Below are 16,178 nucleotides of genomic sequence, written 5' to 3'. Positions count from 1 at the left end.
TGCTCACTGATGATATACTGGATTTATATTGACACTATAACAACAAGTATTTACGTCAAAGATAAAAAGGGAACAAATATTCTTGTATAATGCAAAATATTTTAATTTTATCATTGGTTGCACTTTAAGCATATTCACACCCTTGCCTATTTTCATATTTGTCCTTGATTATAATATAACTCTAACCTCAAATATAATGAAGGATAGTTTTAAACCGTAGTTTAAAGTATAAAGATAAATTTGGACGTTTATCGCTCGTAGAATCTCAATTCAATACACACCGGAGCTCCATTAAAACCATAGGCAAATACGAGACAATTAATTAATGACAATATAGAATAAACTTTGAGATACTTATTTCGTACTATAGATGAATAAATTTGAACTTCTTTCCTGGATAAATTACTTTAACAATAGAGAATAATGGAGTTGACTTTAAATAATTTATCAGTATATAAAAAGTTAAGCACTTCCATTTACGGTTTAGTATTAATATAAATAATTCTTATACCAAATGATAAAATTGAGGTGGCTCCCTGGTCTACAACTCAATACTTTCTCCCCTCCTATATATAATTAACTCTCACCCTTACTTCTCTCTCCGTTCAGTCTTTTCAAATAAACATAATTAACTCTTTCCTTCATCTATTCATACGCTTTAATATATTTTACTGAAAGTGTGGTGGAGCATATAATCAGAATAATGGGCATATGCAGTTCATACGAATCCACATCAGTTGCTACTGTCAAATTAATACTACATGACGGAAGGTTACAAGAGTTCTCTTATCCAGTGAAGGCTTCATACTTGTTACAAAATGACCCTACAATCTTTATTTGTAACTCCGACGAAATGGATTTCGGAGATGTAGTTTCTGCCATAAGTGAAGAAGAGGAACTTCAACTAGGTCAACTATATTTTGCTCTACCATTGAGCCGACTGAAAAGTAGGCTTCAGGCTGAGGAAATGGCTGCATTAGCTGTGAAGGCTAGTTCTGCGTTAAATAATAATGGTAGCGGTGAGAAATGTTTCATTCTATTTGAAAAAGGTGGTGGAAATTTTTCCAAGAAAGTGGTGGATGACAGTGGTTCTAGAGGGAGAAACAATCGGGGTGGCAGCGCCAGGAGAAAGAAGTTCACGGCGAAGTTGAATGCAATAAATGAGTAGGGGTAAAAAAAAGAATCACAAAAACGTGGTGGTGATCAGTTAGTTTGTGCGTAACGGTTACGACACATCCTTGGGTTTATATGTAGAAGGGGTACTATCTGAAGAAGTTAAGTACTGTTCATTTTGAGATGTAAATACTAAATACTCAGTAGGTTTTGTAAAAGATCTTGAGGTTACTATTCGTCTAGTTGGATGTTGCTGGTTCAAAATTCGGCGTTTGCTTGTTTTTGGTTTTTGTGTACTGTCAGCCAATAGAGGAGTTGTATCGCAATTTTACCCTTCTATGTACTGTCAGCCAATAGAGGGGCCTGTAATGGAGTACGTATTATTGTCCAGACATGCTATAAGACTATAATAGTGTAAAATATGAAAATCTTTAAGCTATAAATAAATGATAATAAGCGCTGGATAATGATACTGACATAGTGTGTATATATATATATATATACACTATACTCATGATCAGGGACGGTCTACCTTAAGTCAAGCGGTGTTTGTCCGAAAATTTTATTAAATATGTATATATAATTAAAATACAGAAACAAAAATAGGTTAAATAAAGTAAACGTGACATCACTTGACACATTTGCTTGCTGTGTAGCACATTTGGTCAAACGTTGCAGATGTTTGGGTTCGAAACAAGGCAACTTCATATTCTGTTTCAAATATTTTTTTGAGTCATCTACATTTGGCTGATATTTCAACTTTTTTTTAATCTTCTTTTTTTCCTTTCATCTTCTCTCTCGGCATGAAAATGATTAATAATTTTTGGAATCAAATAAATGATAAATTTGTTGTGTGAATTTTTTGGTTCTTTATATAAAAAAAAGTATTTAATATTATTTCTTATGAGGTTATTTTGATACATTTCTAAAAATCAAAATTTATCGATAAAAGTTGTAGTAATATACTTGAAATATGATTTATTATATGATTTGAACGATATTTTTTTAAAATATGATATTGTTAAAAGTGAATTGTTAGTCGTTTACTATTTAAAGTTGTGACATCGCTTATAAAAAATTCTGCGTACGCCACGGCTAGCTAACAATGTAATGTTTTGGAATTAAAATGAAGATCATCTTATATACTATATACTATATTCTAATCTCAACATTAATTAAATAATTAATTATTAAAAAAATTGTGGAGTCATGATAAAGAAGTATGAATGGCCACTAGCATGCAACTTGCAGCGGGAGAAAGAAAATAATCTTGTAATTACACACCAAATAGTTGGCCAAACTTTTTTTTTTTTTTTTTGGATCAAAAGTGCTTTTATCCAAAAATTGAGGTGTTTGACCAAGCTCGTAGAAAGAAAAAAAATGCTTAGGAGGAGAACCAGAATCAGTTTTTGAGAAACAGAAAAATATAGCTTCTCACTTTTTTGAGAAATACTTTTGAGAAAAATACACTTAGAAGCAGTTTTCAAAAGCTTGGCTGAACATTAATTACTGCTCAAAATTACTTTTTAAATTAATTAGCCAAACACAAATCGATTCTCGACAAAAATATTTTTTTAAACAACACTTTTGGAAAAAATATTTCTCAAAATTTTTATTTTTAAAAACTTGGCAAAAAAGGTTATTAATCAGGTTAACTTGCTTGCAATATGTCCCCTTCAACGAGGAGGAGTGGGGGACAAACACTTGGGACTTCCCTTTCTGAAAAAGAAAAGAAAAAAAAGGCCGATGTATTTTATTCTTCTACTAATTTAAAGAAGATATATAATCAAAATTAGAGTTACAGTTACAGAAATGCGGGTATTGTGAAGATCGACAACATTTCTGTCTATTATGATTAATTAATCGAGATCCTTTATGGAGAATGCATGGTTGCAAAAATCTTACTAAGTAGGCGTTTGGACATAAGAATTGTAAAATTTGAAAAAATTGTGAATTTTTTTTTCAAGTGAAAATGGTATTTGAAATTTAGAGTTGTGTTTGGACATAAATTTTAGTTTGGGTTGTTTTTGAAATTTTGTGAGTGATTTGAGTGAAAATTTTAAAAAACAGCTTTTTGTAGTTTTTCAAATTTTCGAAAATTTTCAAAAAATATTTTCAAGTGAAAATTGGAAATTTTATGAACAAACGCTGATTTCGAAAAAAAATAATTTTTTTTTGGAAAAATCTTTAACCAAGTTTTATGTCCAAACGGACTCTAAAATGATCCCGCTCACAGCTCACTCACCACTATATATATATCGTCGGAGTTATTTCACAAAAACTTTTCAAGATAAAAAACAAAACTGAACAAGCACTACAACAAATTCGACTATCTGTGATAAATTATTTTGTCACCTAAAATTCATATTTCGTCACAAATGACTTTTTGTGACAAAAAATTTTTTGTCAATCTTTTGTCCGTAAAACACCGTCACTAATAATATATGCAGACAACTTTTGTGTTTCGTCACTAAATAGAATTATATTAACTACGACATATTTTTTCGTCCCCAAAGTGATAGTATTTATGACAAAGTTATTTGTCAGAAAAAGTGTTAAAAAATCGTAGTTGATACTATATTTTCGTCACTAAAAAGATCATTAATGCCGACAAAAATACTTTGTCATTAATTATTTAGTTTAATTAGTGATAACATAAATTGTCTCTGAAGTATTATATATTTCATAGTTAAACATTCACAATTTCATCACTAAAGAATGCCTTTTAGGTACAAAAAAGTATTTCGTCCCTAAATGTATATATTAGTGACAACTTTGCTTTTATAAATAAGGTTTACAATTTTATAGCTAAAACTATCATCTCATCACCAAAAATATGAATGTTACCAACAAAACAAAAATGTCACTGTAAATCGTCATGATTAGTGACAATTACTATTGTCAAAAAATACAAAGATAATTTGTAGTCAAAGAATATAGCATATTATTGATAAGGCAATTCTGGGACAAACACTATTTTTTGTCACATTATGACAAACTAATACGTCCTACAATAAGAATATAATTGTCTTGAAAAGTACAATATAATCTAATCAGGGTTGCATCTTTCTTCTCTTTTGTGAGGTCCTTCCACTTGTTCGAGAAGTTATTCCCAGCTCGTTTGATAGCTTTGTTGATGGAATTGCCTTGATTGACCTCCATTTACCAACTCGGATCTCTAATACTTTTCTCCCAAAGACTTATTTATTTCTCAAGGCTTTTCTTCTAGCTTTTCTACAATCTTCTTTGATTCCAATTGAATCTGCATTTATTTATGAAAAAATCAATTCAAAAGACTATTTACAATGCAATATATATATATATATATATGGAGCATATATATTAGTAGTAATTTCTAAATTACAACTGAATTTTATCATTACAAACTTTAACATAAGAGAAAGTTTACCAAGTCCTAGTATATCATCACAAAGTTTATATCCACAAACTACTCTACATGGCAGCATAAACTATATCCATATATTCGGTATTACTATCAAAATGTAAGGTAACCTATGTAGACTTTCTCACATTAGACTCAAACCTGTTGTGAACTAAAAAAGCAATTACATGTAGTTATTGTTTATACCTTCATTCATTCATTTTATTGACAAGAAAAAAGAAGATAGAAGTTTCAAAAAATAAAATCCAAGCAATCGTTTAAACAATGAGATAGCAGCTATATAAACAACACTAAAGTGCTTTACCGAGTGGGATATAGATTTTTTAACAGATAATTCAATTGGACTCCTTTGACTTTAATTTTAATATATTGAAATTATCTACAGAAAATTAACAAAGGAGCCAGAAGGTCTACATGTCTACAATAAGAACTTCATTCAATTCTCTGTGTCCCAAAACAGAAGGTTGTTAAGTTCAATAGAAGTTGCCTAAATTCAAAGAATTAGGCAGGAAAAAAAACTCTATACCAGATGAATACATCACCCAATGACATTAACTTAAAAAATGCATATCACCATACACAAGAGACCATTGAAAGCAAACTATGGTTTTCTATTACCAAGAAATGCACAGCCTTAGCTTTTCTATATTAGCAAAGATGTTGCACATGTGTTTTTATACTTATAATGCTACACAACACAAGATGCAAGCATTCTTGTAATATTATCTCTACCAAAAGCAAGGAAATTAGGAGAGCACATTGCTTAAACTAAATTACTAAGATTGTCCACTAAAGAGCTTTCAAAAAAGAGTTAATACATTTGAAACGAAGAAATAAAGAAGCTTCAAACAAATGAATTTAATGTAATGCCAATATTAGGTACTGCCAATATTTCCTTTCCTACAACAATTTGGTCAACTTCTATATGAATATGAACATGAATTCATCTCCAAGTTCATATTTAGTGCTTATCTCTAACAGAGTTCCTGAGGGTGTGCACTAAATCCTTACTCTTCCCAGAAAATGTATCATCGAAGATGAAACTAGAGGGTATAAAATACAGCTAAACACAATCAAAGAGCACAGACCACCGTGGAAACAGAGCTTCAACCTCCAAACATTACTCTAATATACAAAAACTCGTATTGCCTATGCAAATAGAGGGATGATATCCATAGTGAAATACTTGTCTAGTAACAATTTCTAAAGGAAAAGGACATACACAAGAATTAGGACGAAGCTTGCTATTCTCCAAAATGTAACCTACTATGAGAACAACTGAAACTTAAATAAAACTAGCTTAGAGTTTCAAGCCCTAATTTTACTTTGATGGAATTGTAACCCTGTAACCGGGCACTGAAAGAATTTTGTCGAACGAGATAACTAGTCAAGAGAATAATATAATAGAAATATTGATGAAAGTAGAAAGAAATAGTGTGCTTGTGAAAAACTCACTTGAAGGAAAAGAGAAGCCTGACTATCGTGAAAATGGCGTCAAACGGATCTACGTCGCAAAGCTCTGCCGTTTCTGCAGAACCCTCCAAAGCATGCCACAACCTATAATTATACTTGGAAAAAGTTAATCCTTTTTGAATTGAAACATGAATTGAGAATACTGATTTTTATAATTAAATCTTTGATTTCTTCAGGAAAATTCTCAGATCTAGCATTCTGAGTCATTAAGTTTTTCTCTCTAGGGATGATGCATTCGAATTGCGAAAAATATGTTTACATGAGAAATCAAAGCCCTAAACTTGAAATAACTGTAACTAGAGAGAGGAAGAAGCTTAACATTTCAAACCCTAACTTGGATTGAGGGAAGGCCGAGTAACCTACTTAGCAGCTCTGAAGTTTGGTGAATTGGAAGTTTGGAACAAAAGAGGGACGGGTTAGGCAAAAAAAAGAGGAAAATTTTGCCGCCTAACATTTTTGCGAAAGAATTGAACCAACAATGTAAATATTTTTGGTAACAATGGAAATATATTGTTGCTAATTTATTTTGTATTTAAATTTTATTATAATACCCACAAAATATGGCAACAAGATCAAAATATTTGGTAACAAGAAAAAACTTCTGGGTAAAATTTTTACTCTATACGGCAACATAAAGTTGTTCCACTTATATAAGTATATTTAGCAACATGACGAGCGCAAAATCGGTGTATAAAACGTATGCTCGCTAGTCAAAGATAGTATAGTATTAAATCGTCTCCACAGGAATTGGTTTAAATAATGTTCTAATAAATCTTCAGCTCAACAATATCCAGGATAATAAACCTTTGATTTATGTTATTATCGACTACAAATAAAATATTATCAATTGTAAGAAAACTAATGACACTTTAATGATTAGTAGCAACAATTGAATATCAGTGTCAGAAGTAAGGGTTGTGACAAGATATGTGATCAACTATTATTCCGGATAACTCTGCATTAAATTCATTCTTAACTTCTATTGATTCCGTCGATTTCAACAGATGATTGATTAGGCTACTTTAAGGATTCAAATTCTTCTTTGCGAATGAATGTGATTCCTTTAATCAGCCTAATAACAGGTCCTATGAATATATGCTAAAAAATAGTGAATGAATGATCTTTCGAAGAACACCTCTCGGTTATTCTTTTAAACTGGGTTAATTGATAACTCTCTAAACTCTTTCGATTACCTAGAAGAGGCGTAAAATCAACCCAAATAAGATGGCACAATGCAAATTGCAGCAACACTTCTCTTTCGATTAAAGTAAAACCACAATAAGCCTTGCAATTTAATTAATAACTCATTCAATGAATTCGGGCAATTAACATAGAGTAAAACCTAAAACGATTGACAAATCACAATATCCGTCAATAACCCTAATGAAGATTACTCCATAATGGAGAAAATATTCATAGCAAGAGTATTAGATGAACAAAAAGACATTACAATTCCCAAATTCAAACCAACTTCCGTATTGAATGAATTGGATCAAGTATTTTGCTTTTCTGTTGCTTCCTTGCCTTCTTCTCTCCTAAAAGTTACTCTCAAAATCCAAGATCACCTCTTTTTAGACGAGTTGGGCTTCATATAAGTCAAGAGAAGTCGCCTCCGAAATTACCAAAATAGGCTTGGGAAAGTTTTCCGAAACGGACGTGCGCAGCCGGCACTTGGGCAAGTGATCGCGCATATGGCCGCGCACTTTGGACAGTCCTCTGCTCATCTTGCGTGCCCAGTGCGTGGTCGCACACCTGGATGGCTTTTTGCTCCATTCTTTGTTTCTCTCGTTGACTTGTACTATTGTCCGTTGATCCTCAAACACGATCCCAACTTACTCCATGGGCTTTTACTCAGACTTCAAAGCTCCATAATAGCTTGAATTAGTTCCACAACCTCACAGTAACTCGGGATCGCTCCTACAAAGCATGAAACGCGCACTCATTGCAAATTAATATCATTTAAAGCTCAAACCCTAGTAAAGTGCAGCGAATTAGAATGCAATTAATAGTCAAAATACGCAATTATAGTCTACCATCAGTTGAATATTTTTGCAAGTCTACAAGAAGTATAGTAACTAGTTTTATTATCCCTACAAAGAGTTAAACTCTACAAAATACATATGTATTTGAAAACTAATTGAAAATTAAAAAATTTCAAGTCTAATGGAAAAAATCTACAAGTCTAGCTTGTTTTGTAGATTTTAGTCACTTTTGGTAATGCAACGCTTGTTTTCCCCCAACGTTTAGCAAAAAGGTATTCGTGTCACGACCCAAAATATCACCCATCGTGATGGCGCCTATCTCAATATTAGCCAAACTGACAATCTCAATAAACTCCCATATCTTAAGTTTGAAACATAATATCTAAATTTTGTTTTTAGAGGAAGAAAAACTCACAAATACAAATATAAATACTCCCAAAACCCGGTGTCACTGAGTACATGAGCATCTAATATGAATACAAGTCTAGAAAATATGGTCTATAATAGTCTGAGACCAAATACAGTAAATGAGGAGATAAGGAAAGAGAGGCAAGGTCTGCGAAACACGACAGCTACCTCAGAATCTCCAGAAAACCAACTGTGCGAGAGAACTAGCACCCGCTATGTCCGGAAATACCTGAATCTGCATACGAAGTGCAGGGTATAGTATGAGTACAACCAACTCAGCAAGTAACAATAATAACTAAGGAACTTAAGATAATGACGAGCTACACAGTTATAGTTCACTTTCAGTAATTCCAAGAAAGAATAGACATGCTTTCAAATCCAGCAGTTTAAGTCAAGTCAATTTTACACAGCTCAAGTTCATGTAATCCGGATATAAAATACTTCAGGGAATTTCACAACAATGACACGTAACAACTGAATACAACAACAAATGAAAAACAAGTACAACCTCTCAGGACAACAATCACTCACTGGGCTCCCCGCTCTCAACACTCACACTTAATATGTACCCGCGCTCATTGGGGGTGTTCAGACTCATGAGGGGCTCCTACATCCCAAGAGCTATAATCTGCACGGACAACTCACGTGCTGCATAGATAATTCATGTGCCATAGTATAACTATCTGGATCCGCAAGGACAACTCACGTGTTATATTATAATATCTGGATCCGCAAGGACAACTCACGTACTGCACAGACAACTCACATGCTATAATAATATATCTCACAATCAGGCCCTCGGCCTTGCTCAATCATAAATCTCTCTAGTCTCTCGGGCTCTCAAAAATTATGAAATCAGCCCAAACAACAATGATATGATGCATCAATAATGAACAATAGAGACTAAGATAAGATAATCAAGTAAATTGTGACTGAGTGCAAACAACAATTAAATAGATAGTTCAACATGTATACGACCTATGTGGGTCCCAACACTACTAACATATAGCCTAAACATGATTTTTAGTTAAATTTCTACAACACATAGAGAGCACATAGCTAACAACAAGTTATTCAACTTTACAGTCTCACGGAACAGATCAAGTCACAATTCTCTCGGTGCACACCCACACGCCCGTCACCTAGCATGTGCGTCACCTCCAAAGTAATCACATGATACCAATTTTTGGGGTTTCATACCCTCAGGACCAGATTTATAACTGTTACTTATCTCAGAGCGTGAAATTCTTTACTCTGATATGCCTTTGCCTAGCAAATCGGCCTCCGAATGCCTCAAATCTAGTCACAAATAATTCGTTTCAGTCAATAAAATTTATTGGAATTAATTTCATATGAAATACAATTTTTCCATAAAACTCCGAATTTTAACTCCAAAAATTGACTGTGGGCCCACGTCTCGGAACTCGACAAAAGTTATAAAATATAAACCCCCATTCCACCACGAGTCTAACTATACCAAAATTACTAAATTTCGATAACAATTCGGCCCTCAAATCCTCAAATTTATCCAAGAGGATTTTCAAACTTTTCCAACTCAATTCACCAATTAAATGATAAAAACAACCATGGATTCGGGTAATTTAACCAATATTGAGTTAAGAATACTTACCCTGTTATTTTCTTTGAAAATCTCCCAAATATCGCCTCAATCTGAGCTCAAAATCGTTAAAAATGGAAAATGGGACGAAGTCCCATTTTCTAAACTTAAACTTTCTGTCCAGATCTCTCTTCTTCGCGAACGCGACAGGTCCCCCGCGTTCGCGAAGCACAACTTGACTGCCCACAAATTTAACCCTTCGCGAACGCGACCGTGGCTTCACGAACGCGAAGCTTTACAAATCTTACCCTTCGCGAACGCGAAGCTTTACCAGCTCAGACCTTCGCAAACGCGAACGCGACCACCACCTCGCGAACGCATAGAACAAGGACATGGGGTCCCCAATAGCCTCACTCCTCTTCGCGAAGGCGATACCACTCACGCATTCGCGATGCACACACAAATCATACCTTCGCGTTCACGTTCTCCCCTTCGCGAACAGGAAGAACAAAACCTCACACTCAGAAAACACTCTTCGCGAACGCGAGGGCTGCAGCAGCAGATATCAACAATCTCACCAAGGCCAAAAATGATCCGTTAACCCCCCGCTAAAATCACGAATCATTCCCCAATTCAAGCCTAATGAACTTTGAAATTTCAAGTTTCTACAAACGACTCTGGAACCTATCAAATCACGTCCGATTGACCTCAAATTTTGCACACATGTCATAAATGACATAACGGAGGTATTTCAAATTTCAAAATCTGATTCCAACCCCGATATAAAAAAGCCAACCCCCAGTCAAACTTTCTAAAATTTTAACTTCCGGCATTTCAAGCCTAATTCCACCACAGACCTCCAAATAATTTTCCGGACACGCTCCTAAATCCAAAATCACCATACGGAGCTATTGGAATCATTAAAATTTAAATTCGGGGTCGTTTACACATAAGTCCATATCCGATCACTTTTCTAACTTAAAATTTTCAATTATGATACTAATTGTCTCATTTCACTCCGAATTCCTTCCGGACCTGAACCAACTAACCCGGTAAGTCTTACAACGACTGTGCAGCATAAATTAAGCAGTAAATGGGGAAACGGGGCTGTAATACTGAAAACGACCATCCGAGTCGTTACAATTCAATTGTCTTCTCTCAAGGAAGTCCATGAGTTTAACAATTGAATTTTCTATCTCAACAAAATATTAGTAAATTAAAAAATTTACTAAAATTAACCATAATTGGCATCACTATAATGAAATGCAAAATCAATCAGTATTTGAATAAATTAAAGTTGTTATCGAGAGGCAATTTTATACAAGTGTATTGATATAATAATAGCCGCTGTTGTTATAGCTATAGCTAGAATGTGATTATAAAATATAACGTGAAAATCGATTAGAGAAAAATTAGAAATTATAGTGAAATATTTATTATAGATGATGATTATTATATAAATGTTTGACTGTATATAGTTATATGTTAAACTGTTCGCACCCATGCCCCATTTTAAGGGCAAATTTGAGTTTTTTTTTTCCTTGTAAAAAAAGATCATGTGTTGGAAAGCTTCTGTCATTAGTGAATAACGGTATATTTTGAACTATTCTTACAATGATACGATGTGTATTTAATCTCAACTATTGACACATTATAATATTTGGGCCTTTTCTCAAAGTTCAATGGCATATTGGAACATTTTTAGTAGGAATTCTTAGCGTAATAACATAAACATGTAATTTGTGGTCATTAAATTCTATATTTCAATAAAATAATGCAACCATTCCCCCAAAATGTTTAGATAAATAATGACAAAAATTAGAATCACAAATAAGTACAAGATTTTTCATGGCTAAAATTTACACGATTTAACTAAAAATTCTAATTATCATTATTTTAAGAACCAATTTTCCGTTACTAACCTTTTGTTAAATGTAACTTTAACAATTTCAGACAAATAATTTTATTTTCGTCACAAATCGTATACAAGGTCAATAGTAAAATAATGTGTGATCAACAATTTCATTTTTGTAGTTGAATATTATCGAATAAATGGTGTCCAATACTCTTTTTGGGTGAGAAATCTTATTAGAAAAGTTTGTTATAAGATTCGAATATCATCCCTAAATTATTATTTCCAAATATAAAATCTAATATATACCACAAAAATGAGCGATATGTGACGAATTTTTAGTCGTAGCTAAGCACCGCATTATTTGAGACAAAACCTCATCGAGGCTAAATTAAGTATTATATAGGGACACAACAAAAATCGTCATAAATTGTTTACATTATTAGTGATAAAAACTATATGGTCACAAATAAGTACAATATTTTGTAGCTAAAATTCGTATTATTTAGCTACAAATTTATAATTGTCGCTATTTTAATAATTTATTTCGTGACGAAACCTTTTCGTATCTAAATTTAAGTATTTATTAAGACAAAAACCATTTCTTTACAAATAGTATACAACATCAATCACAAAAAATATTTCGTCACCAATAACGTTATATTTGTCACTAAATACTTCCTAGTAAATGGCGCCAACTTATTTTTTGGTGGGAAACTCTAGAGGACAAAACTTTGCTACAATTTTTTGTATTTCGTCACTAAAAGTATGTAGCTCATATATTCAGGCACGAAATATAATTTTTGTCACGAAAAGTGAACAACTAGTGACAAAGTTTTTGCCGTAGCTATTAATTTCGTAGCTGAATATCACATTTGTTGTAGTGAAGCACACTTGGACTGTTGGACAGCGTAGGAAAAGTTATATGTTACGTTTAAAAAGGATGAATCGCTCCCAGGAAAAACATCTATTGGTTCTTTTTCAATTGGTTGAACCGTATTTGCAATGACTATAACTATAAGAGAGGATCGATGAAGTAAATTATGCAAGAAAAGAGCTAGATCGAGATCTTTTCCTATATATAATTAGTAATTAGTAAAGCAAGCTGCAAATTGGTACGAAAACTCATTAATATATATAGTTTAGTATTAGCAAATAGCAATGGTGGGGACCTTGCCTATTCTTTTTATTTTCTTCAAGCCTCTTTTGATCGATCACATCACCGTACCATAAATCATGAGAGAAAAGGGTAAGCCCAGCTTAGAGAATCCAAAGCCTTCAAGATATTTCGAGTTTGAATAGTCTAGACATGATTTAATTTTGTGAGATGACAATATAAAAAGTATTTACACGAGCAGTATATTTTAACATGACTTATAGTAAGCTGACTATTGTTTAAGTTATTCCTTACTATGATTCAATAACTGTAATTATCTTCTAAGTGGCGTCAAAGTCATTCCTTACACTACTGGACTGCAGGCATGCGATTCCTAGAGTTAGGAACCAAAAGGTCGCAAATTTTGACTCAAAGAGACAAAAATATGTGAAAAAAAATATTGAGGTTCATATTATGTATAACGCATATAAACATACGTTATACTTTAACGGCCAGTTATCCGTTAAAGTAAAACGCATGTAATATATGCGATATACTCAGTATTTGCAGCCATAATAATTCAGGTATAGTTATGTAATATATGCGATATACTCAATATTTGTAGCCATAATTATTCACCGCATAGCGCATCAATTATATGCGCTATGTACAAAGAGTCACAAGTGCTTACGATGAAGAAAAAAGTAAATAGTATTATTTTTGAAAGGGATAGAGCTGAAATAATTTCATGGAGAGAAGAACCTCGTCAAGTTTATAGGTTAAAGACAAATTTGTATCAGGATTGGTTAACGTATCATACACTTCGTTATAGAATATTTTTGGATTCTTTATGCAATTCCTAAGAGTACTACAAATTTCTTTTCTATGTAGTGAATTATTATGGCAATACTGAATATAGCACATGTATCTTAACGGGATAACTGATTGTTAAAATATAACGTATATTTTAGATACGCTATATATAATTTGGTTGTCTAACACTTTTTAACATATTTTTGTCTCTTGAATCAAATTTTGAAACCTTTTGGTTCCGGACTCAGTTTCATACATGCTGTACAAATTAAAGGAGTCAGTGCGCAGTTTAAATCACAGCTTGTAAACTAGTGTACCTTGGGACAAACACATCAATATGAATCGGACAATGTACAACCTTTAATTGGATCCCCTAAGTTTAATAATTACATAGGATTCAGCTCTTAGGCTGAGTTGGCCTCTATGCCTACTGTACTGGCATTTTGAAATATATGGGCACCCCAATTTATAGTATCCAGTATTGAGTTTTGTAGTTTGCTTTGTCTCTTTGTTTAAAGAAGCATTTAAGGTCCATTTGCTCTTTCATAGCTATTCCACATCCTATTGCGTGGTTACAGGACCACTGATCATCTTATTAGATATCTGTAATTTTCATTACTAAATTTAAATACAAGCATTAAACCTAAAAAGGAAAAAGTTATAGACGTTATTCTTCTTTTTATAAACCAAAAATAATACTCCCTCCGTTTCAATTTAGATGAGGTAGTAGTTTGACTCGACACGAAATTCAAGAAAAAAAAACTTTTAAAACTTGTGGTCTTAAAAAATTTGTGGGGCCATGATATTTTTGATGTTATAAAAGCTTCTTATTAAGGATAAAATGAGTAAAATAAAGAGATTTAAAAATGAATTATTTCTAAATTTAGAAATATTTTATTTATTTTGAAATATAATAAAAAAAAAAATACTTCATCTAATTTGAAACGGATGAAATACTAACTAAAGTTTTGCCCATGACAAATTTTGAATTTTAAATAAGACAGTCAGACAGTTCAAACTTTGAATTGATACATTAACGTCATGAATGTAATAGTTTAACATCTTATTATATCGTCCAAAGACAAAGAGCGAGGGTAATATAATCGAGTTGAACCAATACAAAAAGAACTAGCTATTAGTAATATAAATTTATATACAAGGTCCAAGAATAATCATGAGTTGTGTTTTAGTGCCGGACAGTGCAACTTGTAGGATTTAGTTGTTGAATTGAACAGAAACCTTTGATAGTGCAAAAACATGTGCGGTCTGTGGAAAACTGAAGCTTTCTGATATTTTATGAGAACAGTTGAAAGTATGTAAATATATTGGATAAGAACGCAGACAATGTTTGAAGTTTGTGTTAGGAATATAGTATACAGTGGCGGACGCACCTGGTGAAGCGAACTGAACCCGTTTCGTCGAAAAATAATATTGTGTATATGTATAAATTATGATTAAAGTTATAAAAATTTTGTATAAATATTTTATTTGAACTTACTTGACAACTACTATTTTACGACTAAAGTTATGTACTTTTAAGATTGAACCCGCTTGCATAAAATTCTGGGTCCGCCACTGACAGTAGATATGTCCTAGATTCAATCTCATATTTGATGATTTGAATATATTTTTGTGAATGTTATTTGATATAAAAATATATGGCATTTGATATTTTTTTTATCATAGTTATTATTAATGGATTAATTTGACAAGAGTGAATTGCTCTAATGGTGAACACCCTCCACTTCCAACCAAGAGGTTGTGAGTTCGAGTCACCCCAAGAGCAAGGTGGGGAGTTCTTGGAGGGAGGGAGCCGAGAGTCTATCGGAAACAGCCTCTTTACCCAAGGGTAGGGGTAATGTTTGCGTACACACTACCCTCCCCAGACCCCACTAGTGGGATTATACTGGGTTGTTGTTGTTGTTGTTATTATTAATTGCTTGATTAATTTAATAGTGGGATTATACTGGGTTGTTGTTGTTGTTGTTATTATTAATTGCTTGATTAATTTAATAAGGTCCTTGATAAATTTTTGAAGCTTGTCATTGTAATGAATATCATAATAATAAGAGTAAAGTCTCTTACAATTTAATCAAAAGAAGCAAAACAAATAAAATAAGACCAAAAGAATAAAATAATATATAATAGAGGGCAAATAGGCTAAGGCCCATCAGATTGAACTTAGCGTTCAAATTAAAGGATTGGAAAAACCCTTAGCCACTAAAGCATCAAACTTAAAAAAGTTTCGTTGCGGCCTTTAGCAACAATACCGTGATCCATCAAAAGGAAATTGACACATATTTTCGAGCTTCAACAATACAGTTCCAGGTAACCACAAGCATGCTTCCATCTGGCAATATCGATTTTAGATATAGAATTTTATAGTAAGCTTGGATAATTACAAAGGTGTGATTTGATTGAGAATTGGCGAAAAACAACAGGAGGTTTAAGAATAAAAGAAGGAGAAGATAGCAGTGTAA

General features: G+C 32.8%; 1 protein-coding gene and 1 long non-coding RNA gene across 3 annotated transcripts; one reads left to right on the top strand and one right to left on the bottom strand.

The window, feature by feature from the left end:
• Positions 1-408: 408 nt before the first annotated feature.
• On the top strand, positions 409-1,505 carry LOC104105640 (uncharacterized). Its single transcript, XM_070196106.1, has 2 exons — positions 409-1,274; positions 1,318-1,505. The coding sequence occupies exon 1, from the start codon at positions 704-706 to the stop codon at positions 1,166-1,168; it is 465 nt and encodes a 154-aa protein (XP_070052207.1). The 5' UTR covers positions 409-703; the 3' UTR covers positions 1,169-1,274; positions 1,318-1,505.
• Positions 1,506-4,033: 2,528 nt separating this feature from the next.
• On the bottom strand, positions 4,034-6,426 carry LOC117280013 (uncharacterized). 2 transcript variants are annotated; one of them, XR_011414240.1, is made up of 3 exons: positions 6,309-6,426; positions 5,972-6,073; positions 4,034-4,375 (listed from the first exon to the last, which is right to left on the bottom strand). It is a non-coding gene; the product is annotated as an uncharacterized lncRNA (long non-coding RNA). The 2 variants fall into 2 exon arrangements; XR_011414239.1 differs by having other exon boundaries at positions 5,972-6,417.
• Between the last annotated feature and the right edge of the window lie 9,752 nt (positions 6,427-16,178).

Source organism: Nicotiana tomentosiformis, chromosome 2 (assembly GCF_000390325.3).
Source record: "Nicotiana tomentosiformis chromosome 2, ASM39032v3, whole genome shotgun sequence".
In the NCBI taxonomy this organism is placed as follows: Eukaryota; Viridiplantae; Streptophyta; class Magnoliopsida; order Solanales; family Solanaceae; genus Nicotiana; species Nicotiana tomentosiformis.
The sequence above is the reverse complement of the archived record's forward strand: the minus strand, read 5'-3'. Positions and strand labels throughout refer to the sequence as shown.